The sequence below is a fragment of the Aspergillus caelatus genome, assembly GCF_009193585.1.
Source record: "Aspergillus caelatus strain CBS 763.97 unplaced genomic scaffold BDV27scaffold_263, whole genome shotgun sequence".
NCBI classification, from domain to species: domain Eukaryota; kingdom Fungi; phylum Ascomycota; class Eurotiomycetes; order Eurotiales; family Aspergillaceae; genus Aspergillus; species Aspergillus caelatus.
In genome coordinates, this window is record NW_022475526.1 from 16,608 (window position 1) to 43,443 (window position 26,836).

Genomic DNA, 26,836 nt, shown 5'->3' on the forward strand with positions numbered 1-26,836 from the left:
TGTGACTGGTGCCCTGTCCACCGCAGTTAATCTACCCCTAGGCATACGAATAAACGTAGATGGCATTGTTAATTAATGGTTGGGGTCGTAAGAAAATAGGGGATGGTATTTTAGTAGTATAGACCATGACTCTATCCATGTCTGTTTCATTAACCGCCCTACTGTAAGGTACTTCTGTCCGCGGTATCACATTGACGTTCCCCAAGCCGGATGCACCTATAAAATGCCCTAGGAGATTGATTTCTCCCCGTAAATACCGTACCTCCCCCTTCCTACAATACTACCAAGGTACTAAATAACTAGTATCAAGTTCCTGGTCTGACCAAGAGCTGGTTATCTTTCTTCCAATCCCGGTCCATGAATTAATGGATCCTTCATCCGCCCAGTCTCGCATCCGAGGAAAACGGTACGTGATACACTTAGTGCGTAATTTTCAATGGTACTGAGCCCAGAGAATCATTTATTCTGGAATGTTTATTACCAAAAGGATATAGATATTAAAAAAGGAGCAAGAATCAGAATATGTCACGGAGAGGTATAACTAGATTACCCATATTACTATTCCTCCAGTCATAGGAAATGAATAAATACAATTTTCTATGAAGTTCAAAACCCAGGTGAATCAAATAGCAAAAGTGAGACATTTTTTTTTTTTTTTTTAATCTCCCAACAACAGGTGAGTAAGGAAGATGGCTGACTGGTCCGTATCACCCACGATCAGGCCATGACAATAACGGTCGGCCATCAATAATAAACGCAAGCTAACCCACCACTAGTGACCTGGCCGCAGCTCTCGTACAGGCTCCAGCCTCCAAACAGTACATCTGCCTGGGCCTTGACCACCAATTCCTTTTCCCCGTGCACGTGCCCATCCGTCCTTAAACTAGACCTACCAGAGGGACTGACTATATATGTCAGCTTGTTCTCCTTACAAGTTTGAACACTCTCCTGTTACGTCTTTCTCTATCTTTATACTGGCAATTGACTCACAATCCTTCGATATTTTAACCTGATGTACTTGATCGCGGAAGTGAACAATGACTAATGCCAATCTCCATCAGTCATGCGAAGATGAAACAGGGCAGCGGATAGGATAGCCTCAGCAACACGTAATGTTATATTTGCCTAGTTCCAAGAGGTTAACTCAAAATTGGAGGCTATGCTCTCTGTACATTACCTCGGTATGTCACTTTCTACACAATAGCACTCTTGACATTATATAAATATATACAGCCTCAGTCGACCGTCTTGTCAATGGCTTGAGGTGATTTTAAGAATATCCCTAGGTAAGGTGCCTCGGAATATATTTTAGAAGAACTTTTTAGCATCCCCTTCCTCAGTATTTGTCACATAGATTAACCAAGTACGTGACTCGATTATAAACCGCCACGACAGCTTCAACACATCGTGTTCACGATATAAAAATTCCTTGGACTACATGTTTTATGAAATATTAAAGGCAGAATTCAAGTTTCGACGATCATTATTAACTAACATCTGGCGTTTCAAGTATCTTGCGTCGAAATAATAGAAACCATTTACAAATAAGCCTCGAAATGTATAAACATGAATTAAATACATTGTAACAAGTCCGTATATCGTCCCGAGACCATATCCCAACATGACCCATCAGCCAACGCCAACCCAGAAAAGGAACGCATTAGGCAACTTCTAGTAATCATGTGCTTCAGACTTGATCGTCGTCCTGCTATCCTCGTTCTCGTCTTCCTCCATAATGCTGGGTTCGATAGACACCCCGCGACGATAAGCACCAGGCTCGATGGAGGGACGGACGCTACCGGACCGGCCGGAACGAAGACTGAGCATATCACTGTCTCCCTCCTCAGTTCCCTCGCGAGCTCGGGAGCTGCTCGGGCGGCCTTGAGCCGTTGCCAGGAGCTTAAGGACCGAGTTTTTGACCTTGACAAGGGCATTCCTACTAGCCGCTTCAGAAGCCAAACCTTCTTCGATTGTTTCGTCCAGAAGCTCTTTCACCTCTTGCGCAAGCGCAGCATTCTCGGGGCTAACTTCGCTTTGGTTACTCCGAGCACTCGGGGCGACTGGGTCTTCGCCCTCCGGATTGCGAGAACCAGCCCTTGAGGGCACAGAGGGAGGAGCGATGTAAAGCTTGCTAAGTAGAGAGAAGAGGAGCTTCTTCTCTTCTTTAGAGCAGCGGTTGGGACCTTCGCTGATCCCCAGCACACGCTCCAGGATGTCCTTCACCAACGCAAGATGAACCCAGCCACAGACGTTGGAACTGGCTGCGCCACCTGCGAGGATCTTTTCTCCGCCCAGCCCAACGACTCGCCGTTCGTCAGTCCACTCCGCGAGCATACCCAAAACACCACTCATCAGCGCCTTCAATTCCCGCTGTCCAACACTCTCATCGATGTCGCCATCACTGTCCTCTTCCGCTTCAAGTGAAAAGTGCTCCTCTGCCGCATTGAGGACTGCCCGGACAATCGGTACGGAAACCCTGCGCATATGTTCGGTATTTGAAAGCTTAGAGTGGCAGTATACAGGGAGGAAGTAGGCTAAAGTCTGCCGGAGTGCGGGATTTTCGCGAGTACGGGGGTGGAAGAATGTAACCACAAGTGACTGCAAGAGGGTCTCGACGGATGTTTGGTTGTACTCTTGGATAGCTGGAGGGACATTAGCCCCAGAGGGAGTAAAGGTATTAGTGAGCAACAGCTTGGAAAGAGCAGTGGCGGCCGTTGCTTGGACACTGTTCGGAGAGCTCGACTTGAGTGCCCTAGCAAAGACTTTCAGCAACGGCTTCTGGAACACCGGCGGCGTCACAGTTTCTCCGTCAGGCTGGGTAACAGGCGCGAGCAACGATGGATGAGTCGTCAGCATGTCGCAAAGGATGTGTAAGGCCGTCGTCTGCAAAGCCTCGTGGCCTTTGCTGTAGCAATGGATAAAAAGTGTCATGTTCTCTTCGGCCAAGGTCTGGTGGGGGGGAGGACTGTTAGCATACATCAGAGGTATAGAGGGATAGAGACCAACCTTGTCAAGCAAGCAGCAAAGCCCGAGGCACTCAAGACCTCTTTCTCTAATTGGCGCCTCATGACTACGGACCGCAGGAACGACCAGGTTATTCAGCATCGTAACCAAATTCATGTTTGCTTGCAGATTGCCCTCCACATTTTGCAACATACAAAGTGCAATGTGAAGACATTTCATGTTGACCATGATCTCTTTGAGAACCTTTGCTTTAGCCTCTTCTTTGTTGAAAGGCTTTGCTTCGGGAGTTTCAGATCGCTGACGACTAGAGGATTCACTGATCTCTGATCTGGCCGATACGAAGCTATCTTCAGTGGCAATGGTATCGTGAACTTCGGCAATGGCCTCCAGAACAACACTACAGAACTCGTTCTCGGCAGCAGCGTTTGGCCCACAAACAAATCGCAGTGTCTCGATGGCGAGTTTAGTACATTCCTCAGGCAGCTCTGGAACTGCCAAGGATTCGCGTAGTAATGAGAACATCTTGCGTCGGCCAACTTCGTCACTGTAGTCCAGGGTCATGGCAATATGCAACAGCTGTTCAACAACAAACTCATGTTCGACGGAGTCATCGTCGTTGGCCGTACCGGCTTCCTTGGCCGTCTTCTTCCGCTGCAATAGGTCGGTCATGTATTTGTTTAAGAAGTAGGCAAGGGCAGTCACTTCAGGCATTTTTTCGTCAGCTAAGTTGTCGAACTTTCCGTCGTGCTCCACACGACAGAAGTCGTTGAATGAGCGAAGGAGGAAAGCTGATTCAGCCGTCAAGGACTCCCAGAACTCCTCATCGAAGATGACCGCTTCCCGATAATCAGGGCGACCTTCCCAGAAGCTACGCATGGCTTCATGAGCTATACCGGTTTCAATGCCAGAGTTCAGCACATCGATTCTCTCGAGCAGCTCCATGAGGGCTGGTATGTTTGGCGGAGAGCGTTGATTTGCTGGGCCTTCCTCGTCGTTATCCGTACTAGCAACATCCTCAATCCACCGATCGTAAAAGAGCTTCCCGGTAGCCTTCCTAACACTTTCGTCACGATCTCTTAGACCCCAACGGAGCAACTTTTCTCTCATTGATAGTGATAAATGTCGGAAGTCACCTAGAGTAGGGAGTAAACGCGCATATAATGCTCGCCGTGTGGCAGCGTCAAGATCGCGAGCTCGTTCAAGAAGGTATGGAAGCGTTTTGCGGAGAAGAGGTAGGTTGAGGAGTAAAGTTTTCCGTACCTCTGCGCTTGTATCATTCTGCATGATGTCAACAAGCTTCTCGACCAAGACTGCACTATCCTCATCATCTTCATCCTCGTTGCCTGCCAAGCGGCCAAGACCCATCACAGCTTGCACTCTCACTGATGGTTCTTTATCTCTGATCCGCTTTAGGAGGCCCTGCCGGATAGTATGGTACAGGTCGTCGTCAATCGTTTCGAGAGAGTTCACAATGTGCGCAGTTATTTGTGTCGCACGGAAACGAACAGTCCTATCTTTAGCAGCTAGTAACGGAATGATTTTGGCAACCAGGCTGGAGGCCAAACGGGACGTGGGCGTTTCGGCGCTGACTTCATCATCATCGGTAGCGAAAATTTCGGCATCCTTTTCGGATGCATGGGTCAAGAAAGTGCCAATAAAGCGCAATACACGGTCGCCAACGGGTTCTGACTTTTTTATGGGCAAAATTCGTAGCATGCACCGACCAATCTCCACATTAAATTCCGTTTCGGGGAGTGTCTCTTCACCTGGGATCAAAGTCTCCTCTTGAACCTCCTTACCATTCTTCTTAGTGTTCTTCTGTGATATCCCGCAGCAAGATTCCTGGAGCTTTCTCAGTCGTACGACGAGTTTTCGGTGTCCGGTTGTCGAGCGTTGCGCATCAGCGAAGAGTGAACAGATATCCCGGCGCAAATTGGGAAAAGCCTCGGGCAAAGGGGGTTCCTCCGGGATGGCGACGGAAGGAGTTACAGAGCCCGCGCGCCCGCCTGATATTGATGGTTGGGCGGACGGTCTACGCGATGTCGTCGCAGAGGTCGAACGGGCGGAAGATCGACCAGGCATGGTGTCTGGGCGTGGAGGGGTAGAGGTTTGAGTCGAAATGTGTCGGTCAAGCAAGGAGTTGTCGCATAAGTCAGACAGATAACATCTCAAATTCGTGTCATAGGTTAGATTCGGAGACCGGAACTCGTTGAATGGCGCGCCTGTAGTCGCTGGATCAAGGTGGGATGATTATTGCCGACTGGTTGAGTTATCGCCAAAACATTGCGGACGATAACCCGCAGTCACGGGGTGCAGAATAAACAAACAGCCCAAAACGGGAAAGACTAAGATAAGGGTTAGGGTTGGCAGCATATTATGTCATGTCTGACCTTCAAAGGCAGTACAGTGGGGTTTATAGGCAAAATCTATATCAATTGTCACTATCTATTCAATGAATTATATACGGGTTAACGGAGTGTCACTCGATCAACTGAATTAATACCAAGTATTATCTAGTCAACGTTATGTGCAGTATAGAAATGAGGGTCCTTTTCGTCCAAGCTATCACGCCATCGCCCACGTGACTATCTATCGCTGACTAACGCCGACCATCGGCATTTGGGAATCCGGGGAATGGAATGGTCTTCCTCCGTCAATTGTCTCTTGCATAGTAGACGGCGTTTGGGAGTAGCTGTGCTAGCCTTTCGAAGCCTTTTGAAATAATGTTCCGACAAAGTATTCGGCGCTTCGGCACCACTGCGCTCCGCGCAGCAGAAGGATCGACCGCCTATGGCGTCCGAGTGTCGCAAGCTCAGGGCTACGTTAACGGTCTTACAGAAGGTACGCTAAGAAGACGAACATAAAAGTTAGCTACGCGAGCAATGGCTTCTGACAGTTTGTCATTAAGCAATTGGAAACACACCACTTATCCGATTGAAGCGTCTTTCGGAAGAGACTGGTTGCAACATCCTCGGTAAAGCCGAATTCCAGAACCCCGGAGGCAGTGTGAAGGACCGTGCAGCATTGTTCGTCGTCAAGGATGCCGAGGAGAAGGGACTATTGAAGCCTGGTGGTACTGTGGTTGAGGGAACGGCTGGTAACACTGGAATTGGTTTGGCGCATGTGTGTCGGTCAAAGGGCTACAAGCTTGTCATCTACATGCCCAATACGCAGTCCCAGGGTAAGATTGACCTGCTGCGGCTGTTGGGTGCGGAGGTCTACCCTGTACCGGCCGTCGCCTTCGATAACCCGCAGAACTACAACCACCAGGCAAGGAGACATGCCGAATCCCTGGATAATGCCGTATGGACGAACCAGTTCGACAACACCGCCAATCGTCAGGCTCACATTGAGATGACCGGGCCGGAAATCTGGGCCCAGACTGGCGGACAGGTCGATGCTTTCACTTGTGCTACTGGAACGGGAGGAACACTGGCCGGAATTACACGCTATTTGAAGACCGCTTCTGACGGCCGGGTGAAGTGCTTCCTTGCCGACCCCCCAGGCAGCGTCCTGCACAGCTACATCCAGAGCGGTGGAAACCTGACCGAACGCTCGGGAAGCAGCATCACGGAGGGTATTGGCCAGGGCCGCGTCACGGACAACCTTCAGCCCGACATTGATCTTTTGGATGGGTCTCTGAACATTAGCGATGAGAAGTCGATTGAGATGGTCTACCGCTGCCTCGATGAGGAAGGTCTCTATCTTGGAGCTAGCTCTGCACTCAATGTTGTTGCTGCTAAGGAAGTTGCCGAAAAACTCGGTAAGGGTAAGACAATCGTCACCATTCTGTGCGATGGCGCTTACCGCTACGCGGACCGTCTGTTCTCGAACACCTGGCTCCAGAGCAAGGGTCTGAGAACCGCTATCCCTAAGCACTTGGAGAAGTACATCGTGCTTCCCTGATTAGTTATGTATGTATAATGTTGTATAGACCAGTGTCAATATTATGATATCTGCGAAACATGCCCAGTTACAATTATGAGACAATTTTAAGCTCGAATGATCACCAAGCACCATGATGCCACCTATGTATGATAACTAACCCGCTAAACAATGATAAGATCACTTGCCCTTCCATATCCATTATATCCCACACCCCTCAGATTCCACTGCGAATGCTCCTGCTGCACATTTCCACCCCTATCAAACGCGCGACTCAGAATCTCCCTTCCAGTTCCTCTCTCAAAACTGACCCTCGCCCTCCATAAAACCCAACACCATTTCCTCACAAGGGAGGAACCCTCGATCACAGCATCCACCCATGTCTGCCCACCATCCGCAGAAACCTGCACACCTGTAACCGGGCCATCCGCGCCATGCGGCACTGCATACCCTTTCACCTCAACAGTACCCGATTCCGAAAGACGAACAGTTTCCCCATCCTCCGGCACAGCTACAACCGAATTAATAGGCATATCACACATAGCAGGCGTGCGGTCCCAATAGGGCTCAGCGGAAGCACTATCGACCGCATCCGGCGGCAGAACCTTGTAATCGCGCTGCTGGTAGAAATTTGACGATTCATGGTCTTGCACAGTGATACGATCGAGCCACTTGACCCACCGGGCACCCGCAACACCTGGGAGGACCACTCGAACTGGGTAACCGTGGTTCGGTGTAAGCGGCGAACCGTTCATCTGTCGTCTATCAGCCCTATAAAGAAAGGTGTCCGCAAGAAATGAAGTAGCTCACCTCCAAAGCAAGAATAACATCCATATCCTCATCCAGACATCTCTTCAACTTCACACTACTACCGAACCAATCATCCTCCTGACATTGTACCTGGTAGCATGAAAACGCTACATATAAGCCTTGACTCAGGTTCGAGGTCACACCAGCTCGGAGTAGAACGTCCCTCAATCTCGGGCCCTTCCATTTACAATTCATCACAGCTGCATCGCCCCAGTCGATCCCCTGGACTTCTTTGAGCAGTGTGCGCATGGCATGCCGCCGGTTCCCCGCGCATTCTAGAGCGCAGATGACTTCGTGCTGGGAGAACTCGGTTTGGAGTTGATGGATGGATAGGCAGAGTGGGCTGGGGACGTTGCCGTCTATTCGGACGGTGTGGGTGTCTGCGGTGAGATGTGGGATGGGGCCATGGTTGCGGTCGTAGGAAATACCTTCCGGGGTGAAGAAGCTGAAGTTTTGTTAGTAAGATGGCTTTAGAGCTGTTTCTGGTGGTGTTACCTCGAGACGAGGGTTTTGACGGGTGGTTCCCGGTTTAGGGGGTTTTGGACGGAGTATTCTGTGTGCTTGATTTTGTTAATAGTATTCTTATCAGGGAGTTAGTGATATCAGGACATACTGTGGAGGTCATTTTTCATTGTTATGAGTGCTGATTTAGGGTGAGATGGGTTTAAGATGGCTGGATTTATACTCGTACTTCTGACGTCATCCCTATTCCAGAACTGAATTATTTACTCTTTCCTTATTCTCCATCTCCTAGTTCATAGTTGGAATAAAACTGGCTTCAATACCCTAAGGCTCCCTTGTATACTATCGGGATGCCTAGTGTATTTATTGACTCTATAGATAATGTAGTAAACCTTGAGTCTGAGTACTAGTAAATATTGCGCAATAATATTTATTCTTGATTATAAGGACTAGCTCTTGAATAGTTTGCTACCGAATTAATAGCTCTTAAAAAGATTGATTACAGACTGTTCCTATTAGATACTATCAATTTAAAGTACTTATCTCGTACTTTTTAATCTTGAGCTCATATGAATATCCTTTGAATATAAAACTATTAAATAGAGTTAAATCTTCATAAGCTTATGCTTAAGAGCTACTTTAATATATTTAGTATATTGATATTTAAGGTAGTATTGGACTTTTTAATATCCTAGGAAACCAAAGCGTAAGCTAGTACTGGATTTCTTAGCTTTCTAGTATCCTAATATTCTGCTATCCTAGGATACTGAAAAATACGCTAATATCTTCTATAGCTAGGCTGGGTCTATACATTTCTTATATTTATTATCAAAAGATTAGAACTACAATTTCCCTCAATGATTGTAGAGATTTGACTAACTCCTTGATAAATACATCGCTGTCTGCGTTTTAATACTAAATTGGGGTTAGATGTCCCTGTAGATTGGCTTGACTATACCCTTCTCTACTAGTGAGCTGAGTTGGTGAGAATACTTTGAAACTTGCTCAATAACTATTGCGTAGCTACACTGGGCTGCGCACCCAGTGGTTAATATAAATATAAGAAAAGTTTAGTAGCCATACCCCACCCACTGGACACCACTTAAGACATTTAAGTACATACATCCACAAGTTATGAAAGGTAGAGATCCCCTCCGCTCAGCTGTACTCAATGCATCATGATCCAAACCTGCGGAGAGGCATGGATAGTAGGGTAGTCTGGGATGAGAAATATATGACATAGATCCGTGATCGTGTCCCCATTTGATCTATTATTGGGCTGATTGACCCAAACTCAAGGATCGAGTCTTCGAAGCGTCATTTGGAAGGACTGAAATTCTCAAGACGTATGTGTTTTCAGGTGTATATCTGTCGCTTAAGCATATTTAGACACAGAACTTCAAACGCGAGCCAATCCCAGCGAACCCGTCCAGCCCAACCGGTTGTATTGAGCACATTGAAACCGTCCGCAGAAGAGTAAGTCAAATGGGTACGCGGCCAACCGCTCTTTGCTGAGATACTAATCGACTGGAACGTGTGTTCTGAGCCATTCATCCATAACCAAAGTCGCCGGATAGGCCGGGTCACCCAGCCGAAGAAGCATTTGGACGTGGCCTTCGAACCCCTGACCCTCGAACACGCGCAGAACAGCATCCGTACCTGCAGCCTTCAGCGCCGCAACTAGTTCAACTGCCTGGCGAACACCCCCTTGTCTATGGACATGGAGAAGCAGGAAAGCACCGGCATTAGGCGCGTGAGCATGATAAGTAGGTGACATAGCGTGTAGTCGCTCGGGATCGCTACCGAGTCCGTAAATTGTGTTGTCCGCGACTGGCCCAGGACTGTCGGTGATTTCAGCAAGTGCGTTGTAATTCGAGCCATCCAGGGAGATAACACCGCGGATGATATCAAGACTGATTCCTGCACGCTCCACGTAACTTGGATCAGTCCCCAATAGGGTAACAACGTGCGCACCGGAACTGTGCCCCATCAGAATGACCCGGTCGGGATCAAAGTCAAGTCTAGCTGCGTTCTTGACCAGGTAGCCTACCGAGTCGGCCACCTCCTGCACCTGCTCTTCGACAGTGATGGAGGGGATGAGTGTGTAGTTGACGGTAGCAAAGGCATAGCCCTTGCTGATCAAATGATCAACCTTGGCTGAGCCAATTAAATCCAAATTTGTTCCTGATCGCCAACTGCCGCCATGGACGAAGATAATAATGGGAGCCTTGGATGATGTGGTCTTCCAAAAGCGTAGATGCTGGGTGTCTTTCTTCCCATATGCCATGTCTGTGCCTCCGGTGGGTTGATCTGCGTTCATTTCAGAAACTAACTCTTCTACCCTAACTGCCGTGATGCTCTCTGCACTCGTCTGATAAATATCCAGCCCGGTGATCTCTTTCCCCCTAACTGCCATAGCGATGGAATCGACCTCAGACATCTTTGGCTTATTATCGTCGGTATTGGCAGACCGCAGTTGATGTAGTTGGTCAGGGAAGACGGCCCCTATTCGAATAATGCGACCCAGCAAGTTTATAATGACCTTACTGCATTGGTTAGGCTGCCGAGATGATGACGCGGATGTGCCCGGTTACGGAGATACAATAGTCCTTGAGGGCGTGATCTAAATCTATTGGCCAATTTGTGCTAGAGAGACATTTAAGAGGCATATAAGTACACCAAATACACTTACAGAAATGATCTAATTTTTTCTTTGTCAAGTAAAGCTGTGTCATCTATATCGAAAGCCCCCCACTGTGAATCATGTCATAGATAGTTTTGTGCTTTCAAGGGTCTAAGAGTCAAGACATCCCATTCTTTGGGATATTGTTCTGGAGGCAGGGCATAGATCAAAAAGAAGTAGAGATAAGTCTACTCCAAGTACACACTGAGCACTTAGTACTATAGTTATACGCTTTCATCATCTTCTTTGTTAGCTACTCTATATTCTGTTAAACTGTCATGGATGTTGAAATCATTGATTATTTTACTTGAGAGGTCTTAGCTACGTGTCTATCTAACAAAGGCGCGCGCAGGCGCTAGGCCTAATTGGGAATCCGCGGTCAACATATTTTATAAATTATAGTATATTTAATCCTGGCTCCTCGTGTCATCCTCTCTATACCCCTTATGCAAGAGATAGTAACCAGCATAGAATTTTGCATTTAAGTAGGTGCTTCAGCTTGCCTTCGCGTTGGGGATCCAGGTATTGAGTGGTACGGGTTCCCTGTTACTAGTTAGACGGATAGACGGTTACTCAGTAGATCTGACAGACCCACCCTAAACCTACTGATTTCCGGGGGTAGATATAGAAGATAGAATTTACTTTAGATTTTAATGTTAAAGGCTAAAAATCAATATGGGGAAATCTATTTAAAGTTAGACTCATCAAATCGGATTTACTGGATAAGGTTAGGTTGAATTTCTCCAAAATGTATAAGAGGAAGCGGCGACGGGATGTCGGTCTTCAATTCTCAACTAATGGAAGCCCAGTAACTTGAACCAACCAGGGCCCCGATCATTTCGCGCAGCACCCTAGGTTTGTACACAGTATATGGAATGCTTGCTTCCAATCGCTTAGGTTCGCTCCGCTGTGCAATAAATCAGATATGACACCTGTGGATATTGGGGAATGCCCCACATATATAGCGGATAATGCCGGGTAACTCCGTCTTGGCGCTCTCCTTCCGTTCTAGTGCTGCTTTGGCTGACTGAAGAACGTATGGTTCATACCATAGATGTTTTGATTACGCGCCTATCTGACCCTTTCTATAACCTACAGTTTAACTTAGGACTGATTTTTCATTTGAGATCTTTGAAAATACTTAAAAATTAGTTTATAAATGGTTGAAAACCACTTAGAAATTGCTTAATTTGTTAACCCCCAACAAACTCCCCAAAACTACATAGTATTTCCTCCCCAATTCATTGAAATATAGTTAGAGTTCAATTTATTATAAATGAAAAAGAAAAAGAAAAAGAAAAAATAGATTCGTCAAGTAATTTCTGACCGGTTAGAATCAGTTAGGGACTGTCAAAAGAGGCCCGCAGATATACCATTATTATATGCAATAAAAACAGCGCACTTTTTGTATGGTGTAGTGGTTAATTCTGACAGGAACTAGTTGGATAATACAACTTGAAATTCGGGAATACTTTTGGGACAGAACAGATGAGAATGAATTTCAAGGGAAATGCTACGATATCGAGTACCTGAGGTGAAGACGTAGGTGGACTTAAGGAAAACGGTCTATCAAGTTACTTACCCAAAGCGGTATGTTACATGTAGCCCCCGAAGTATAAGCCAAGCTAAGTATCATACTGCATATCAAGACTGTATGGGTCTCTTTGTGGCGTTTCTGAGAGCGCTGTCACACGTCGAAGTCAACAAGGCATCTAGAAAAGATCGGCGTGGGAGTCATGTACTAGGAAAACTCGAACAGTTAGATGGTCCACCGTGCGAAAGTATATGATAGCCCTTCACCACTCAGGAACTTCTACTATGGATACGCACCAGAATAGCCTGGTGTGGAGTACTCGGTGTAACAGCCAGGATTTGATTCTGTTTCGTACGATCAACATACTCTGTATATTAGTTCCACAACAGCTGCCCCTCACATGTTTGACCGCTAGGTATGCAGGGCAAATAGACGGCACGAACCATAGGCTCACAGACATTATGATCCATGTGCACTATACGGTTTCAGCAGCGGAGGTTTGCTCGCTGCAGAAGCATCAAAGGCAGTCTTAGCATGGGCGAAGGATGAATCAAGCGACAGCATTTATCATGGGAATAATCCCAAGGTCCTGGCAATCAACCTCTCCAGTGACTACGCGACAGAATGGGATGAAGTAACCGATTCAGATGACAAGATTGAGCTGTCAAATTTACATTTGCGTCTGCCTTTCTGGGCCCAGAAAACTGCGACAGCGAAGGAAGCGACTCTCTACAGTACCCCAGAGCCAAAGGCGACGCCGTCCATCTCATCCTCACCAGCGACAGTCGGTAGTGGTCTCGGCGAATACTCGAGCTATGACTTCACCAAGGTTCCAGGTCTCAAGAAGACTTGGACCATTGAGAACTTGGTTTCAGATGAAGGCAAGCCCCAGCTCGCCTGGCTTCTTATCCCCTTTTCTGCTGCGGCTTGAAATGGCCTTTGTGTGATTTCCACTGTTTTCAAGGTCTACTTGGTGTATTTGAAATCTATCAATTAATATATTTCTCCACTATTAGCCCATCTATAGAAAGGCTTTTTAAACCCTGTAATATAAAAATAGTACCCCTGAAACTTATATATAGAAACGCAGAATTAAGCTCAGATGCAAGGTAATCTCTAAAATAGAGAGTCTATTTCTATGTTAAGTATTAACGACAAATTGCTATTTCTATACAATATGACTGAGGCTGTGAGACATGAATCCCAAACAAGTACGGAAAACTTACTATTCTTTAATCACCTAAACAGATTTTGGACCTGATTACTCGCGATTGATCTAGACCAAAATGAAGACGTAACAGAAAAAGAAAGGAACCTTGTCCAAATAGCTTCATTGCCCTCTCGGGCGTTTTCAATTCAGGACATACGAAGACCCACAATGCTACTGGGTAGCGTACAGGCAATCAATCTCAATGAAAGAACCCCAAATGGACAAAAAAAAGCAAAGCTATTGTGTCATTTTGATGCTATGATATAACTCTATCCATGACCGAATTCGCTTCTTACCAAATCCCACTCGCTAGAAGACCATAACTAACAAAGCCAAAGGTGAAGAGAAACAACAATAGGATAACCGCTGATTTGCGTCATGTATGCCATCCGTCATTCATGGCGCTGTACAGCCCCATTAAGCCTTGTTGGGGTAGCCAGAAGCGCGCTGCACGAAGATGAAGGCAGAGGTGAACTCTATGTTTCGAGTTAGAAGCGCATCATAAGAGGGCATGTGAGGTGATCCAGGGATACTAACCGGTGAAGGAGACCTGCTTGTCGAGAGTAGAGTCGAAAAACTCCTCGAATGCGGCGGCGCCTTGTTCGCCGTACGCCTGCTTGAGCACGTCCAGCTCCACCAATCCTGCATTGTATGGTTAATGTCTAACTTTTTGTCGAAAGCTGTTGAATGTATCAGGCTGCTTACCATCGTTATCGCCGTCCTGAATACAATGTGTCAGTTAATGCTTCAAGGTTGTGGTTGTGTATGGAAATATGATTGACATACCATTGCCTTGAACTCCTGCAGCAGACCCTTGATTGTGTCCAGGGAGTAAGTAACATCCTTGGTATGATTAGCACAATGAATCATGGCGATCAATGAATATGGTCCTTACGGCGGGGTCGCTGCCCTCCATGACAGTGTTGTAGAGCTTGGTGCTGACCATTTTGGCGGTGTTAAAGAGTAGATAGAGTTGGAAGGGGTGTTTTTTTGTTTGAGTGACTGATATCTGAGTGATTGTAGTCTTGAGACTGTTGGAGTGATGTGATCGCTGAGCTTGGTTGATGTTTTGGTTTTGAAGGGGCAGATTGGGTCTCTTTATAGATTTTCTTCTACAGCAAAAGATTGACCTTTGCAATGAAAATAGATGTCAACTACAATCGCAAGTCCACTTGCTGACAGGTCAGTGGGGGCGGATGGGGCCAAACTACCGCCCCATAGCCCTAATCTGTAGTCGACGCTACACCTTTGCATGCAGCTCAGCTCACCCCGCATATATCATGCATGACTGTGCATATCTTCCGACAAACCAGATTATGCCTGCTGGAGGCTCTTTCGTTTTCGGGGTTACATGTTGGTCCAACCTTCGAGCGTAAGTGATTTTGATGAACTATAGCCTGGCCAGTAAGGGTTCGGAAGACCCGTCACACGTATAACTATGTCTCATGTGAACGTCTAGAGTCGCGGAATACATTCTACTACCGGCAGAAAGCGACTAACTCAGATTACCTTGCATTTTGCTTGTAACAGTTTCGCGAAGAAGCTCCCCAAGAGTTCCGGTGGCATAAGCTTATGGTTGTGGGGGCGGCGGGAATAACCTAAAATCTGACGTTTACTCGGCTATTTATTGTATTGTTGCATAAATTTGTGGCCGCCCCCACGGCAGATGGTGCTTGGCACAACCGGGACAATTATGGTATGGTGAGAAGGAGTTAAGGTGCGCTCAGCCTTTTTCTTCAGGGGCCAAACGTGACCAACAAATCACTGTACACGGAAAGTGGATGTGTTGGGCAATGATGAAGACTCAGCCTCGAATTCTACTCTAGGGTTATTCTATAACAGACTGCCAAGAACAGTTAGATAGAATCAAGGCATTCTCGTGTTAGTTTAGTTTAGAGGAGGGGGCCAATGTCACTCTTACATTCTACCCCTTTGGAATAGGATTAAATGAACCGGTTCTTCGGTCTGCATTTAGGATCTCTACCTCCCAATAGTGGGCTTATATTAGCAAGGATAATTTTCGAAGCTATTCATCTAACGATAACACGGCTAAACAGATTCATACAGAGAGATGATTTGCCTATAAAGCAAAAAACTGGGTGACTTATTCTGGAGGTAATCATCGGGCTCTGTCTTTGTCACCCAGGGTAAGAGAAGCTCGTGACATTTGTTCAATACTTTTTGCTTGACCTCATCATATCCTTTCCATCTGTGAAGCATCCGGCAGTTCCCATACATGTTGAACGCTTCGATAACCCTATCCGGTGCGATTGGTATACGGTCTTCCAAGCCCGAGAGCTGGAACCCATATATGTCTTTGAACACCCTTCTCCATGAATCGGCAACGGATTTGTCCTTCTCTTCCATAATGAGGAAGTAGTCTTCTCGGATGTTTGCACCATAAGCCGCCTCGTTTCGTCGCTGGCTTTGAGGCAACCCCGTTGTTGATACCCCAATGTTCAGGATGGACTTTCGGATTTCGCGGTAAGGGGCAACTCTTTTTGTCAGGTTACCAACGGCTCTTCTAATCTCTCGGAGCTCGGAAAGAAGACCGTGCCCCAGTAGGTTTGCGAGGGCTTTTGTGGGAATATCCATCGTGATAGGAACTGGGGTAAATAATTTCCGTTCTAATGAAGGTTTATGCTCCCAGTATATCAGTCCAGAGAACGGCTGGTGAGTCAGAATCAAATTAAATGTCGTAAGGTAGCTGTGATTAGGTAACTTACTGCGGTATCTCGCCGCCTAGGCCTCTTCGGGGGTTTGCTCGGGGCATACTGACTGAAATTGACTTCTTTAACATTTTTATTTTGCCCAGGACGATTATAGTTGAGGGTCAGGGCCAGAGAGATGATCGAGGATGAAGAAGAAGAGAGGGGAAACGAATCTCTCTGGAGAGAAAGTTTATGGATTCACTACATAAACAGAAGGAGCGACCCCCCTATTAGAGTCACTTCATTATTCACCTCTTTGTATCAAGGAAGGAAATGATTGTATGGAAGTGAAGTAAATAGACTCATACTAGCAACTACTAGTACTAACTATGCACTATTCTTCATTATATTTCAATTCACGAGAATAGTGACTGCCCAGTATTTATTTATGTAGCTGTATTCCCTCTCAAACTAGATATGTTATAGGCTCATGGTGCGAACATCCGAGAAGACTACTTTATTATTAAGGAAGAGACGCACAGATCCGTTGCAGGCTCATGTAGAAGGGTGTTCAAATCTATATATAAACAAGTGGTTTGGGGTTGTCATCGATACACCAGCTAAACTTGAGAGCTGGACCGCTTTTCGCCGGTAACATTGAATTTGCAGGTGATCAAAGAGCTATACAAGCTGAGCCTGACGCCTTACTCTGCATGCATAGCCAGCCATCGATCTCAATACTAAATAACCATAAAATGGAAAACAACAAGCGACCCGACGCAGAGATGAACCTATGGGACAAGCTACCGGCATAGTTGGAGATCCGGCCCAGCACCCCACGCCATCAGCGAGCATATGCAGACATTTGACAATATGAGAAGGCAGCTGAATGATGTGGTCGAAGAACAGAAAAGGAACATGCGTAAGGCAATGGAGAAGGCGCGAAGAGACGACAGTGAGACTCGTCAGCGACTACATGCAGCATGTAAGCGTACGCTGGAGGATGACAGCATAATTTCTATCAGATGAAAAGATGACTTGCTGGAAATGGCGAGAAGTGACGAACTACTTTAACACTGAATATATTGCTGCCCTCGAGATGCTGGAGGGCTTAGCAGAGACCGCTAAGGGCCACACAAAAGTGCTTGGTCAGTTGCGAGAGACTTCCCACGACAATGCGAAGGAATTGTCGTCGCTGTGAGACAGCCTAGCTGCTATTACTTGTCCTACAATTATTTTTGATAAGAAAGGTCTGTTTACCAATACCTATTCTTCTCCGGAAAAGTGTGCTTGTACTGTATCTAATTTAGTAAGTAGCCTAGCCTCTGCAGCTCTCGTCCTGCTTACTTAATTTCAGGCTAGTATCCCCCTTCTACAATCTGCTCGGCCTGTGGCCAGGTCCTTATCTCTAAAACAGAGTCACAGTGTTGTTTTACTATCTACTACAGAAGCTAGTAGTAGTATAGTGGCTAGTTATACTATAAGAGTTATATCTACTTATTATAGTTCTCTGCTCTATTTAAGCTTCGATTCTCTAAAAGAGGATAAAGATATCGAGATTTATATTAGTTATAAGATCATTTCTTATGAAAAATATTAATTGGTATTATTATATAGCTCTTTATATAATATTAATTATTTATAATTAATTTTAAAATAAAAAACTACTTCTTTATTTATTATAATACCCTATAGCTCTACCAAGGCCCCCTACTAACATAATATAACCTAGTAAGTATACAGAGCAATTGCCGGTATTTATACTTTGATTTACATTTTTTTTCTTCTGGCCAATGTTGTGATCCTCAAGACTATTATTATATAGCTGGATCAAATAGCCAGTTGATGTTAGTTTGGAGAGCCAGATTACCGGTTCAGTCATGACAGATATAAATATAGCGTCCCCGCCCCGGTTTAGCCTCTCCTCTATTCTTCCCGCCCCCTCTATCGGGCTCTCCCACTTTTAACACCTAACAGCCTCTCTATTCCTTCTGAATACCCTGGCAATCCCTGCACCGCTTCGTCTCCCATCACTAATCATGGCTGGTATTCTTCTTTTCTGTAACCGCCCAAATACCCGCAAGGGTTTGTAAAACAGCCCCCACCTAAGTTATATCACACTAAAACCAACCACAGGTAATCAACCGCCTAATGACCGACTGCGCGGCCCCAAAGGAAGCCATAAACATCTTCAGCCTCGTCCGCGACCCATCCCAAGACCCCCTGGATGAATTCCACAGCAACCCACCCATCTCCGACTTCACCACAGGCTTCGAAGGCGCCCCTGATGCCGAGCTGCGGCATTTCGCGACCGAATGCGTAACCGATCTCGCACATACCCGGGGCACCAGCCTGACCATTTCATGGATTGCCGTTCTCGACGAACGGTCTCTTAGTGAAATCACTGTAGTCATGCATCATTACAGAAGCAAATCTGTCTGGGAGCAGACTATGCGGGAGGTCGACCAGGGGGGCCCTTATTCCTGGACAGTCAGATGTAGATGAGGCGGAAGATTCGATCTGGTGGAAGTGGCGGGTTCCATTCAGCTCGTCGTTTAATCTCTGGAATAATATTATGAGTTTGGGGAAGGATGCTTTGGAACTGTACTCGAGGGAGGAGTATTTGGGTGAGGATGGGATTGTGGATGGTGAGGTAGAGGATCCCAAGGGGGTGTTTACTTAGATTTGTGGGCAATAGTATAGCTTGGAATGCCTGTTCTGCCGGGGAGACGGTCGAGTGTCATTTCTATTGTTTATTCATGTTCCTTTGAGAAGATGGAGAAGGTTGCATAGAAGAGATAAACCCTATTGTATCGACAGCCTTTATCCCTCGTTGCCTTGCATGCTTCTCGGAGTGAAAATGCCTAGCAAGTTGTAAGAGTTTGAGCCAGAGAGGGTCGGCAAGAGAAACAGATCCTATATAGTTGCCTATACAACCCAACCGAAGAAGCCTGTACAAGAGGGTAATTCCATGCACCAGCCTCGAGCTCACGACCCGATGGCGAGTTGTTGAAAAATTGTTTTTGGCACAGGCTGGATCGAAGACCTAGTTAAATCGATTCTACCAGGTCCATATTTGAAGGTAGACTCTGAATGTAGTGCATACCATTTCTGAATCATTAGGGCTAATTATTAATTAAGGGTGCTCATAAAATGTCAAATATATATCAATCAGCTCCTACGACACAGGGAAAAAAAAAAAAAAAAAAAAAAACTGAAAGCCGTATGAGCGCTTTTATAGCATTCCTTGAAGCTACTGTCCTGTGTTATCAAAAGTCAACTAAAATATCGATGGCGGGTCTGGTGTCTTGGCGTGAGGACCTTGAGGGTGAGGACCTTGGGGGACAGACTCAGACTCAGTCCAATTGGATGGATGACATTCCAGATCTGTGGGGAGTTCCTGGATCTTAACTTTATCTGAACGTCAGAGATCGCCTTCTGAGCCCTATCTCGATCTATATTCTATTCAGTCCTCCTATACTTGGCCGGATTTCGTTCCTTGCACAGCAGAATACCCTTTCTATCGGTCACTCACCCATCAGTCCTCGCTTCGGACGTAAAGAGGATAGCGCAGATTACCTAATTCCCTCCCAGCTGCATCGCTGACTACGCAAAACATAGCATAACTCTTTTTATGACACACTGATACGGCAAATTAAATGAAGCCTTTCTGAGGCCCGGAAAAGATCTTGTCGACCGCGTACAAGTGGTCACAGGTGTACTTTGCATTCTGCCACCGTGCAGAACTGCGGGTCAATATAGTGAGAGTTACATCGACAGCCGAGGCTTAACACCTTTCATTATGAGAACGGCGCACACTTATATTGATTGACCTATACCAGAAACATTCCTAGACGTTCCGTCTGGAGACACTTTGAAATCTTTCAGTCGTATATAGGAAGCAAGCATTTCCTCCTACAATTGAACATGAAAAGCTATACCCCAAGAGTCAAGGGTGGCAAATTGAGTTCAGTGACGGCTCTCTTCTGACACATACTTGCCTAAAGCTGCTTGGCAACACATGACAAGTCAATCATATGCGTGGGCCTTCGCGGAGAATCCACTAGAATGGCCTGTCCCATAGTGGCCTGACGATAATCCCGGTCCCAATCCGACTAATATTGGGCATTCTGACACGGAAGTTTTTCCCTGTAAGGGTTTAAAATGCTTGTTCGTGCCAGTTTCCCACCTCTCTCTTTTCCATCTGTTGAGTTTTCCATCTCGGCTTCAATTGTTCTAAGCAGCGGGTATATCTCTCACCATGGTCTTACACCTGACGCAGCTACAGCGTCTTTCGCTTGTGATCGGTATCTCACTTTGCTTCTTCCTCGCTGAAATTTCCGGTATTTTATCTCTCCTGGATCTACAAAGACAATCTCACTTACTGTCACTAGTTGGATTCTACACAAAATCTCTCGCTCTTGTGGCTGACGCATTCCATTATGTGAGTCGAAAAGGTTTTCCGCGTCGGAGCTTGACGGCTGTGCTAACGCATGCAGCTCAATGATATCATCGGATTTATCGTGGCATTTGCTGCTGTGAAGGTACGATGTCCGATTGTTTCAACAACGCAGATTTACTAATGCAAGATAGATATCTTCAAAGAAGGATTCGCCAAAAGACCTCTCCTTTGGCTGGCAGCGGGCTCGCCTCCTCGGGGCGTTTTTCAATGGTGTCTTTCTTCTCGCCCTAGGAGTCAGTATTTTTCTACAGTCGATTGAGCGATTTATCAGTCCACAAGGTATACATAACTGCCTGCACCTTTGAAAGCAAGCTGACAGGTAGCTTAGTGGTTGAAAGCCCAAAGCTGGTCCTTATTATTGGCTGTGTCGGGCTTGCCTTGAATATACTGAGCGCGTCTTTCCTTCACGGTTCGTCCTCCCCTATTTTTTTTTTTTTTTTTTTACATACGCAGAGACTAATTGATGGGGTTTTATTCATTCAGAGCACGACCATTCCCATGATAGCACTCCCGCTGGAAACCTAGACGCGAGTGCTGAAAGTGGCATCAACGAGGTAACTGAGCTTGGTAATCGTGAATACGAGAGGAGTACTGAGGATCCGTCACAGGTTTATGCCTTCCATACCGGCCACAGACACAATAACCTTCAAGCTCAGAAGAAGGGATACGACCTTGGCTTACTCGGTGTTTTCATTCACGTCCTTGGAGATGCCTTCAATAACGTCGGGGTCATAATCTCTGCGTTGATCATCTGGCTCACACATTCTGCCTCCCGGTACTACGCAGACCCGGCTATTAGTATGGCGATCGCCCTGATGATCATGGGAACATCTATTCCCCTTGGTTTGTGTTGCCCTTTTTCCATGAAAATACCTTGTTTTCCAGACTAATCTTCCGTCCAGTGAGAAACTCCGGCCTTATTCTGCTGAACAGTGTCCCCAAGGGAATCGATCTGAGCGACGTGAAACATGACCTTGAATTAGTACGTTTCCATCCCTCCCTACCCCTCCCTACCCCATGCCTAGACTTATTCTTGTATTAACATGAACATGAATTAGTTACCCGAAGTCTCATCCGTCCACGAGCTACACGCCTGGCGTCTAAACCAGGAAAAGGCACTCGTTTCTGTGCACGTTGGGCTTCCCGATATGCGCATCTCAGAGTTTGTGAAACTTGCAAAGACCATGAACGAGTGCTTCCACAGCTATGGTATTCATTCTGCAATTGTGCAGCCGGAGCTTATCCAGACGGTAGAAAACACCACCACGAAGGGAGTCGAAGGGAAATCAGAATCCTGTCAAATTACGTGCGGCTCGTCTTGTGAGCTGCTTACGTGCTGTGGCTAAGGGGGGCAAATGCACGTCTTGGACTGTTTTGAGGATTGCATCGGTATTCTAAACTATAGAAAACCATCAAACCATTGTGGTGTTGTGAGCTATGAATATAGCTTCCATAACATACCGCTGAACTAGGTAGGAGAATCAAGATTTGTTTCTTGAGGGGCTGCTTTGATGGGTGAGGCTTTGTACACGATGGATTTAGTGGACGCTGGTATGGCCTGCATATCTTAATAATTGCAACATGAAGTTACCTTTCCCGCCCAACAAGATGTAAGCACAGTGAAAGAGATATAACGATATAGAACATATAATCTAACAGCCTTTGTGTCCTTCCGTACCATCCCTTTTCTGCTGTCCCACACTGTAAGATATAACTAGAGCAGCCTCCAATAAGAGGCATATACACAGCAGTCCCCTTCTCATTTTACTTTTGCTTATTCCCACCCAATAGCTGTAATAAGTTCCCAAGCTCCGGATAATCATCAAGCCGTCGACGGTTTATGCTGCGTCCGCCCGTTATCGTCGGTTTTTAGCTTACGCTCGTAAAGACGGCGGTATATATGCATCGCCATGATTTTCTCCAGCTCTATGCGCTGGGTATACTTCTCAGCTTGAAAAGGAATGGGACAGACACTATCATTATTCTGGTCAATACACCCTGTCCTTACCCCGAAGGAAACAAACTGATCCAATTGATCATCCGAGAGTTTGACAACCCTGTATCCATTATCGGGATGAATGAATGCATCGCGACACTAAGAGAGTTTAGTAAATCTAGCCACAATACAAATCACAGGAAAGGAGAAAGACCCTACTTCATTCCCAGTCTCTCCTCGATCAAATAACACGACCCCCCCAAAGACCTGTTTTTCAGCCCAGTATCCAACCACGTCAGAAATTCGTAGTGGATACTGGTCATGGTCTAGGTAGTCTGAATGATAGAACCAGGTTGGTTCGCGGGGGTGCGGTACATGATTACGACTTGGCCAGGCGTCGGGGTCTGCTTCGAGAGATTGGAAGAGATGGGCGACAATATTGTGGAATGAAATGGCTGCTATCTCTAGTAGTCGGAGCTTGAAGTCTCTTGATCCTATTTTGGTGTTTTTATATGCTTTTGCTTGCTGTACATCGTTTAGTCCTGGATAATAAAATGGATGAAGTGACCGTGGACTCAACACCTGGAGATATATCCAGGGTTTCAAGCTTGAAGCTGGTCTGGAAACCTTTGGCAGTTTCAATTGATTCGTCTGAAGGATCATCCTTTCTTTTTAGACCGGCCTTCACGAATTCCCCATCCGTTGGAGTCTGTACGGGTAGGTATGCCGTCAACGATTTGTGCTAGAGCTCGCTGTGTAGGCTCGCTCGATATAACTTTGTGTAGTGTTTGGGTAAAGGCTTCAAGGTGTGCAGGAGTCAAGCTACCAATGGTGACTTTATTTATGCTCGACATGATTTTGGTGGGAGTATTTAGATTGCTTTATTGTGTGAGAGTGGAAAGCGTCTCAGAGTTTTGGGGTAACCGTATCTAAATCGTGGATCTTCTAAGGGAGACACGGATGCAAAGGCGCGTATATCAATTGTAATAGAATCTCAACTACCAGACCTGTATTTGATAATAATAATCCTAACTTCGGAATTGGTGATTTAATACTCACTGAAATGTATAACCCTAAATGAAGTAAAGGTAATGCGGCCTCCAGCGTTAAATGGCGGGGGATACAGCAACCTATTTTCAGTAGCGTGAACATGGACGTCGACTTACCAATCTACCAAGATACTATTGCGCTTACTATGGCACATGAGGTCTTGCTTTGTTTTTCGAGTTCGATTTGGCAGGGTTGAACCGCCAACTCGACATACTTCAACTCCAAGCTATGGTATTAATCTATCAATAAAGGACTTCGAGATATGAGACTAGCTCAAATATTACTTTCACTCACCAAGCTCTTATTGCTTGCGTTGCAATAGGCGCTTAATACATCGCAATAGTCCAAGACTAGATCTCCTAAGAAGTTGTTACTATGTTTATCACCCAGGAAGAAGACTAATGTATGGTATACGCGCCGTGGCTACTTGATAGTAGGGCACATCTGTCTATCGTACATTGAACAATGCCATCATGGAAGTTGAGGCTAGAAGTTGTATACGTATGACTGACTGACTCCTACCAATAACCACCGTGTATATTCCAATCTTCTAATTCAAGGTAAACTGTCTACACAGTAAAGGCTTTTTAACTTTCTATTACGCATGTTGTCTAAGAGGTATACCTACTGCGGGAAACGGGGCGAACAAGTCATCCTAGTTTGAGATGGGCCCTCTGGGTTTAGAAACAATTTGACAGCTGGTTACAAGACAATGCAACGAGTAGCCTATCCATATCGCCACAAGTATGATGAAGAGATTCGCAAATAAGTTTCGCTTTATAGGTGCATATCTCTGCGGGGTCATTTTGATCAGGAAAAAAGTAGCCCGTCGCTTCATGCCGAAGGGAGGGTTTAGAGGATCACCGTAAAATTCGACTTGTCGCGTGAAATGGATGGGGCTATGACAGTAGTGCATGACACGCTTCAAAGAAAGAAAAAGGATACGTAGGGCGAAGCCGATGGCTACATTTGATTCGATATGGATGACGCTAGAGTTGAGAGAAATACGCGGGCATCTGTGAAATGCGCCAGAAACGTGGGCCACATAACTTGCAGGCGTGGTAACATGTGGATAAAGTTGGCTCAGATATGTATGGGAAAGGCTCAAAGTTCGATGTTAAACGTGTGGTATACATTGAAAATCAGCATACAAGGCACCCCTCGAGTAGCTCCTGGTGGGCTGTAGCATCAGCGCTGGTACAAGAACGTTTGATCTGCATGCGTTTAGGGTTCCCCAGCCACATCTAGGAAATACTCTGTCTGGAAAGTCAAAGGCACAAATGGACCCCAAGTGCATTGGATACAGGAATAACCCCGGTAACTCCGCTTTTGTTAATAACAAGGAACGGTTTCGTCGCCTTCGAAATTATTCGTTTTGCAAAAGTAGAAGACCGATGTGAAGGCCATTATCGGCCATGAGGAAGCCCCAGAGCCCAACCACTTCGCCGTGAGGAATACTTACTTCACGTTTATCAGGGGTTCTGGAGCTTAGGACATCCTGTCTGAGAAGCCCCGAGAATATATCGATATAGTAGCGCTGGATGGAGCCTCCCATCCCAGGCCTCGTTACCTCGATAGGAGGTATGTCGATCAGCCCACGAATAGTTTTTTGTCCGGTGTCCCGATGTACGGTATGAAACTGAATTACTTATTAGTGCTTTTGTCCTCGAAAGGCTCAGAAACTCACATTCATCGAAACAAGGCCCACCCTATCCCTAAATAACTTAACTATAACAATACTATCACTCTGGTCGAGCTCTACGGAACATGGAGTTTGACGTCCAGTGACATCACCTATGTCTCTAGAGAAACCAGATTGATAGGTAAGCCGTAGTCCCACTATAACATACGGATGTCTACGGCTGTAAAACCCCGTCACAGACGAAAGATTATCATCCTGGTTTTGCCTCCTTGAATAGAGCTTTGTGCGTTGCAATCCATGGACGATACACAGAAATCTCTGACGGATCCCAGCTTAACAGGCGTGTTCCAGTAGCCTTGGGACTGGAGATGACACATGGAAAATCCCATGCGTCATTAAATACCCAGGCAAGAGCTGACTGGTCAATTTAGGTGAGTAATACTGGAATATATACGGAAGAAAGGAAATTACTGGGTCTTCTTACCAGCTCTTCCAGATGGCTTTCTTGAAACCGCAGAATATTGTTATTTTCATCCATCGATAATGAGCAGTCATTGGGATGCATTTCAATGCGCATAGAAGTGGATATTGACATTTGAATAACACGGCCGAGATGATATCTATCACGATAGGTCACTGTATCTTTGGTTACTAGTAGTGTTACTCCAGTTATTCTCTCCCCTTGCTCCAAGGTCAAAGAACTTCCTTCCGAAATCCACTGTCCGATAATTGCTGGTCGTCGGGATCCATAATGTTCTATCCACAGACCAGAAAGCTCAGTAGAACGACGTGGGCGCCCACCATCGCCTTTGGAGAATAATATCCTCTTGACTCCATGGAGAGCCCCAAACGTATAAGCCATACAGCGGCTTGATTTTTCGTATATCAAATCGAACCCTAACGGTGGGGCTGGTTTTGCCGGTAAGGGAGTAGAATCTAGTGAATGCCCCACGCCATGGGGAAATGACAGGCTAGAGTCCAATTTCTCGATTTGATGAACCTTACCTTCACCATCCTCTAAGCCAATAAATAATGAAGGCTCTAGAGAGCCTTACGTCTTTCAAAAATAAGGTTCCTGTTTACAACATAATCCAAACGTAGGCACATGCGATCAGAGCCACCTCACATACCTTGAATCCTAACTACTATTGCCGTAATCTTGTCATATTAAAGCCAGAGTTCGGCGATATAGTCACCTTCTTATCCGGTAATTTCATGACATATTAAATAAATGGATAATGCTATCCTCAAACCTAGCTACGCCGGTCCTCTCTCGTCCGTGAGATACATAGGTGTCTATGAAGCCAATTGGTCTGGTTCCTCGCCAGGACACCCACACTTAAGCATCATTATTGGTCGTCCAAACTGTCCAGTCAGAGCAAGCGCTGTGCTTTAACTGTTGGTCACTATTCCTCATGTGGTTAGGGGCTGCCACGCTGAGTCTCTATGATGTAGGCTGTCAAATATACCTCAACTCCCTCAGCCTTGATATTTCCAAGGGCGACTTTACCACGAGCAACAAAGTAGGGTTGAGCGATCTTCGTTCC

At 46.0% G+C, this 26,836-nt stretch overlaps 10 protein-coding genes across 10 annotated transcripts; 4 read left to right on the forward strand and 6 right to left on the reverse strand.

Moving 5' to 3' along the window:
* Positions 1-1,427: 1,427 nt before the first annotated feature.
* Positions 1,428-5,193, reverse strand: BDV27DRAFT_54357 (condensin subunit YCG1). The gene is made up of 2 exons (XM_032076898.1): positions 3,007-5,193; positions 1,428-2,949 (listed from the first exon to the last, which is right to left on the reverse strand). The coding sequence occupies exons 1-2, from the start codon at positions 5,044-5,046 to the stop codon at positions 1,672-1,674; spliced, it is 3,318 nt and encodes a 1,105-aa protein (XP_031922518.1). The 5' UTR covers positions 5,047-5,193; the 3' UTR covers positions 1,428-1,671.
* A 407-nt stretch (positions 5,194-5,600) lies between these two features.
* On the forward strand, positions 5,601-6,942 carry BDV27DRAFT_54365 (cysteine synthase A). The gene is made up of 2 exons (XM_032076899.1): positions 5,601-5,805; positions 5,873-6,942. The coding sequence occupies exons 1-2, from the start codon at positions 5,688-5,690 to the stop codon at positions 6,868-6,870; spliced, it is 1,116 nt and encodes a 371-aa protein (XP_031922519.1). The 5' UTR covers positions 5,601-5,687; the 3' UTR covers positions 6,871-6,942.
* Positions 6,943-7,013: 71 nt separating this feature from the next.
* BDV27DRAFT_162634 (putative sulfite oxidase) lies at positions 7,014-8,284 on the reverse strand (the record flags this gene model as incomplete). Its single annotated transcript, XM_032073421.1, has 4 exons — positions 7,014-7,604; positions 7,660-8,104; positions 8,155-8,219; positions 8,273-8,284. 4 exons carry the CDS (start codon positions 8,282-8,284, stop codon positions 7,014-7,016), a joined length of 1,113 nt encoding a protein of 370 aa, XP_031922520.1.
* An 821-nt stretch (positions 8,285-9,105) lies between these two features.
* On the reverse strand, positions 9,106-10,708 carry BDV27DRAFT_136115 (alpha/beta hydrolase). Its single transcript, XM_032068685.1, has one exon. The coding sequence runs from the start codon at positions 10,559-10,561 to the stop codon at positions 9,641-9,643; it is 921 nt and encodes a 306-aa protein (XP_031922521.1). The 5' UTR covers positions 10,562-10,708; the 3' UTR covers positions 9,106-9,640.
* A 1,914-nt stretch (positions 10,709-12,622) lies between these two features.
* BDV27DRAFT_162636 (uncharacterized protein) lies at positions 12,623-13,269 on the forward strand (the record flags this gene model as incomplete). The annotated part of the gene is made up of 2 exons (XM_032073422.1): positions 12,623-12,753; positions 12,831-13,269. The coding sequence occupies 2 exons, from the start codon at positions 12,623-12,625 to the stop codon at positions 13,267-13,269; spliced, it is 570 nt and encodes a 189-aa protein (XP_031922522.1).
* A 696-nt stretch (positions 13,270-13,965) lies between these two features.
* On the reverse strand, positions 13,966-14,494 carry BDV27DRAFT_162637 (uncharacterized protein; the record flags this gene model as incomplete). The annotated part of the gene is made up of 5 exons (XM_032073423.1): positions 13,966-14,024; positions 14,086-14,190; positions 14,254-14,269; positions 14,335-14,391; positions 14,444-14,494. 5 exons carry the CDS (start codon positions 14,492-14,494, stop codon positions 13,966-13,968), a joined length of 288 nt encoding a protein of 95 aa, XP_031922523.1.
* Positions 14,495-15,597: 1,103 nt separating this feature from the next.
* Positions 15,598-16,143, reverse strand: BDV27DRAFT_162638 (uncharacterized protein; the record flags this gene model as incomplete). The annotated part of the gene is made up of 1 exon (XM_032073424.1): positions 15,598-16,143. The coding sequence occupies one exon, from the start codon at positions 16,141-16,143 to the stop codon at positions 15,598-15,600; it is 546 nt and encodes a 181-aa protein (XP_031922524.1).
* Positions 16,144-18,350: 2,207 nt separating this feature from the next.
* BDV27DRAFT_168563 (uncharacterized protein) lies at positions 18,351-18,882 on the forward strand (the record flags this gene model as incomplete). The annotated part of the gene is made up of 2 exons (XM_032074805.1): positions 18,351-18,659; positions 18,691-18,882. 2 exons carry the CDS (start codon positions 18,351-18,353, stop codon positions 18,880-18,882), a joined length of 501 nt encoding a protein of 166 aa, XP_031922525.1.
* A 1,293-nt stretch (positions 18,883-20,175) lies between these two features.
* Positions 20,176-22,315, forward strand: BDV27DRAFT_136117 (cation diffusion facilitator family transporter). The gene is made up of 9 exons (XM_032068686.1): positions 20,176-20,542; positions 20,594-20,643; positions 20,699-20,743; positions 20,793-20,940; positions 20,990-21,070; positions 21,145-21,215; positions 21,270-21,504; positions 21,564-21,643; positions 21,720-22,315. The coding sequence occupies exons 1-9, from the start codon at positions 20,461-20,463 to the stop codon at positions 22,005-22,007; spliced, it is 1,080 nt and encodes a 359-aa protein (XP_031922526.1). The 5' UTR covers positions 20,176-20,460; the 3' UTR covers positions 22,008-22,315.
* A 168-nt stretch (positions 22,316-22,483) lies between these two features.
* BDV27DRAFT_149586 (uncharacterized protein) lies at positions 22,484-23,451 on the reverse strand (the record flags this gene model as incomplete). The annotated part of the gene is made up of 4 exons (XM_032071081.1): positions 22,484-22,756; positions 22,817-23,122; positions 23,166-23,248; positions 23,286-23,451. 4 exons carry the CDS (start codon positions 23,449-23,451, stop codon positions 22,484-22,486), a joined length of 828 nt encoding a protein of 275 aa, XP_031922527.1.
* Positions 23,452-26,836: the final 3,385 nt, after the last annotated feature.

Bases quoted from the DNA above. Each gene is read 5' to 3' on its own strand.
- BDV27DRAFT_54357 (XM_032076898.1), bottom strand. From the start codon at position 5,046: ATGCCTGGTCGATCTTCCGCCCGTTCGACCTCTGCGACGACATCGCGT. The intron at 2,950-3,006 runs GTTGGTCTCTAT...CCCCCCCACCAG, and splicing joins TTTGCTGCTTGCTTGACAAG to ACCTTGGCCGAAGAGAACAT.
- BDV27DRAFT_54365 (XM_032076899.1), top strand. From the start codon at position 5,688: ATGTTCCGACAAAGTATTCGGCGCTTCGGCACCACTGCGCTCCGCGCA. The intron at 5,806-5,872 runs GTACGCTAAGAA...TTTGTCATTAAG, and splicing joins CGTTAACGGTCTTACAGAAG to CAATTGGAAACACACCACTT.
- BDV27DRAFT_136115 (XM_032068685.1), bottom strand. From the start codon at position 10,561: ATGTCTGAGGTCGATTCCATCGCTATGGCAGTTAGGGGGAAAGAGATC.
- BDV27DRAFT_136117 (XM_032068686.1), top strand. From the start codon at position 20,461: ATGGTCTTACACCTGACGCAGCTACAGCGTCTTTCGCTTGTGATCGGT. The intron at 20,543-20,593 runs GTATTTTATCTC...TACTGTCACTAG, and splicing joins CTTCCTCGCTGAAATTTCCG to TTGGATTCTACACAAAATCT. The intron at 20,941-20,989 runs GTATACATAACT...CAGGTAGCTTAG, and splicing joins GCGATTTATCAGTCCACAAG to TGGTTGAAAGCCCAAAGCTG.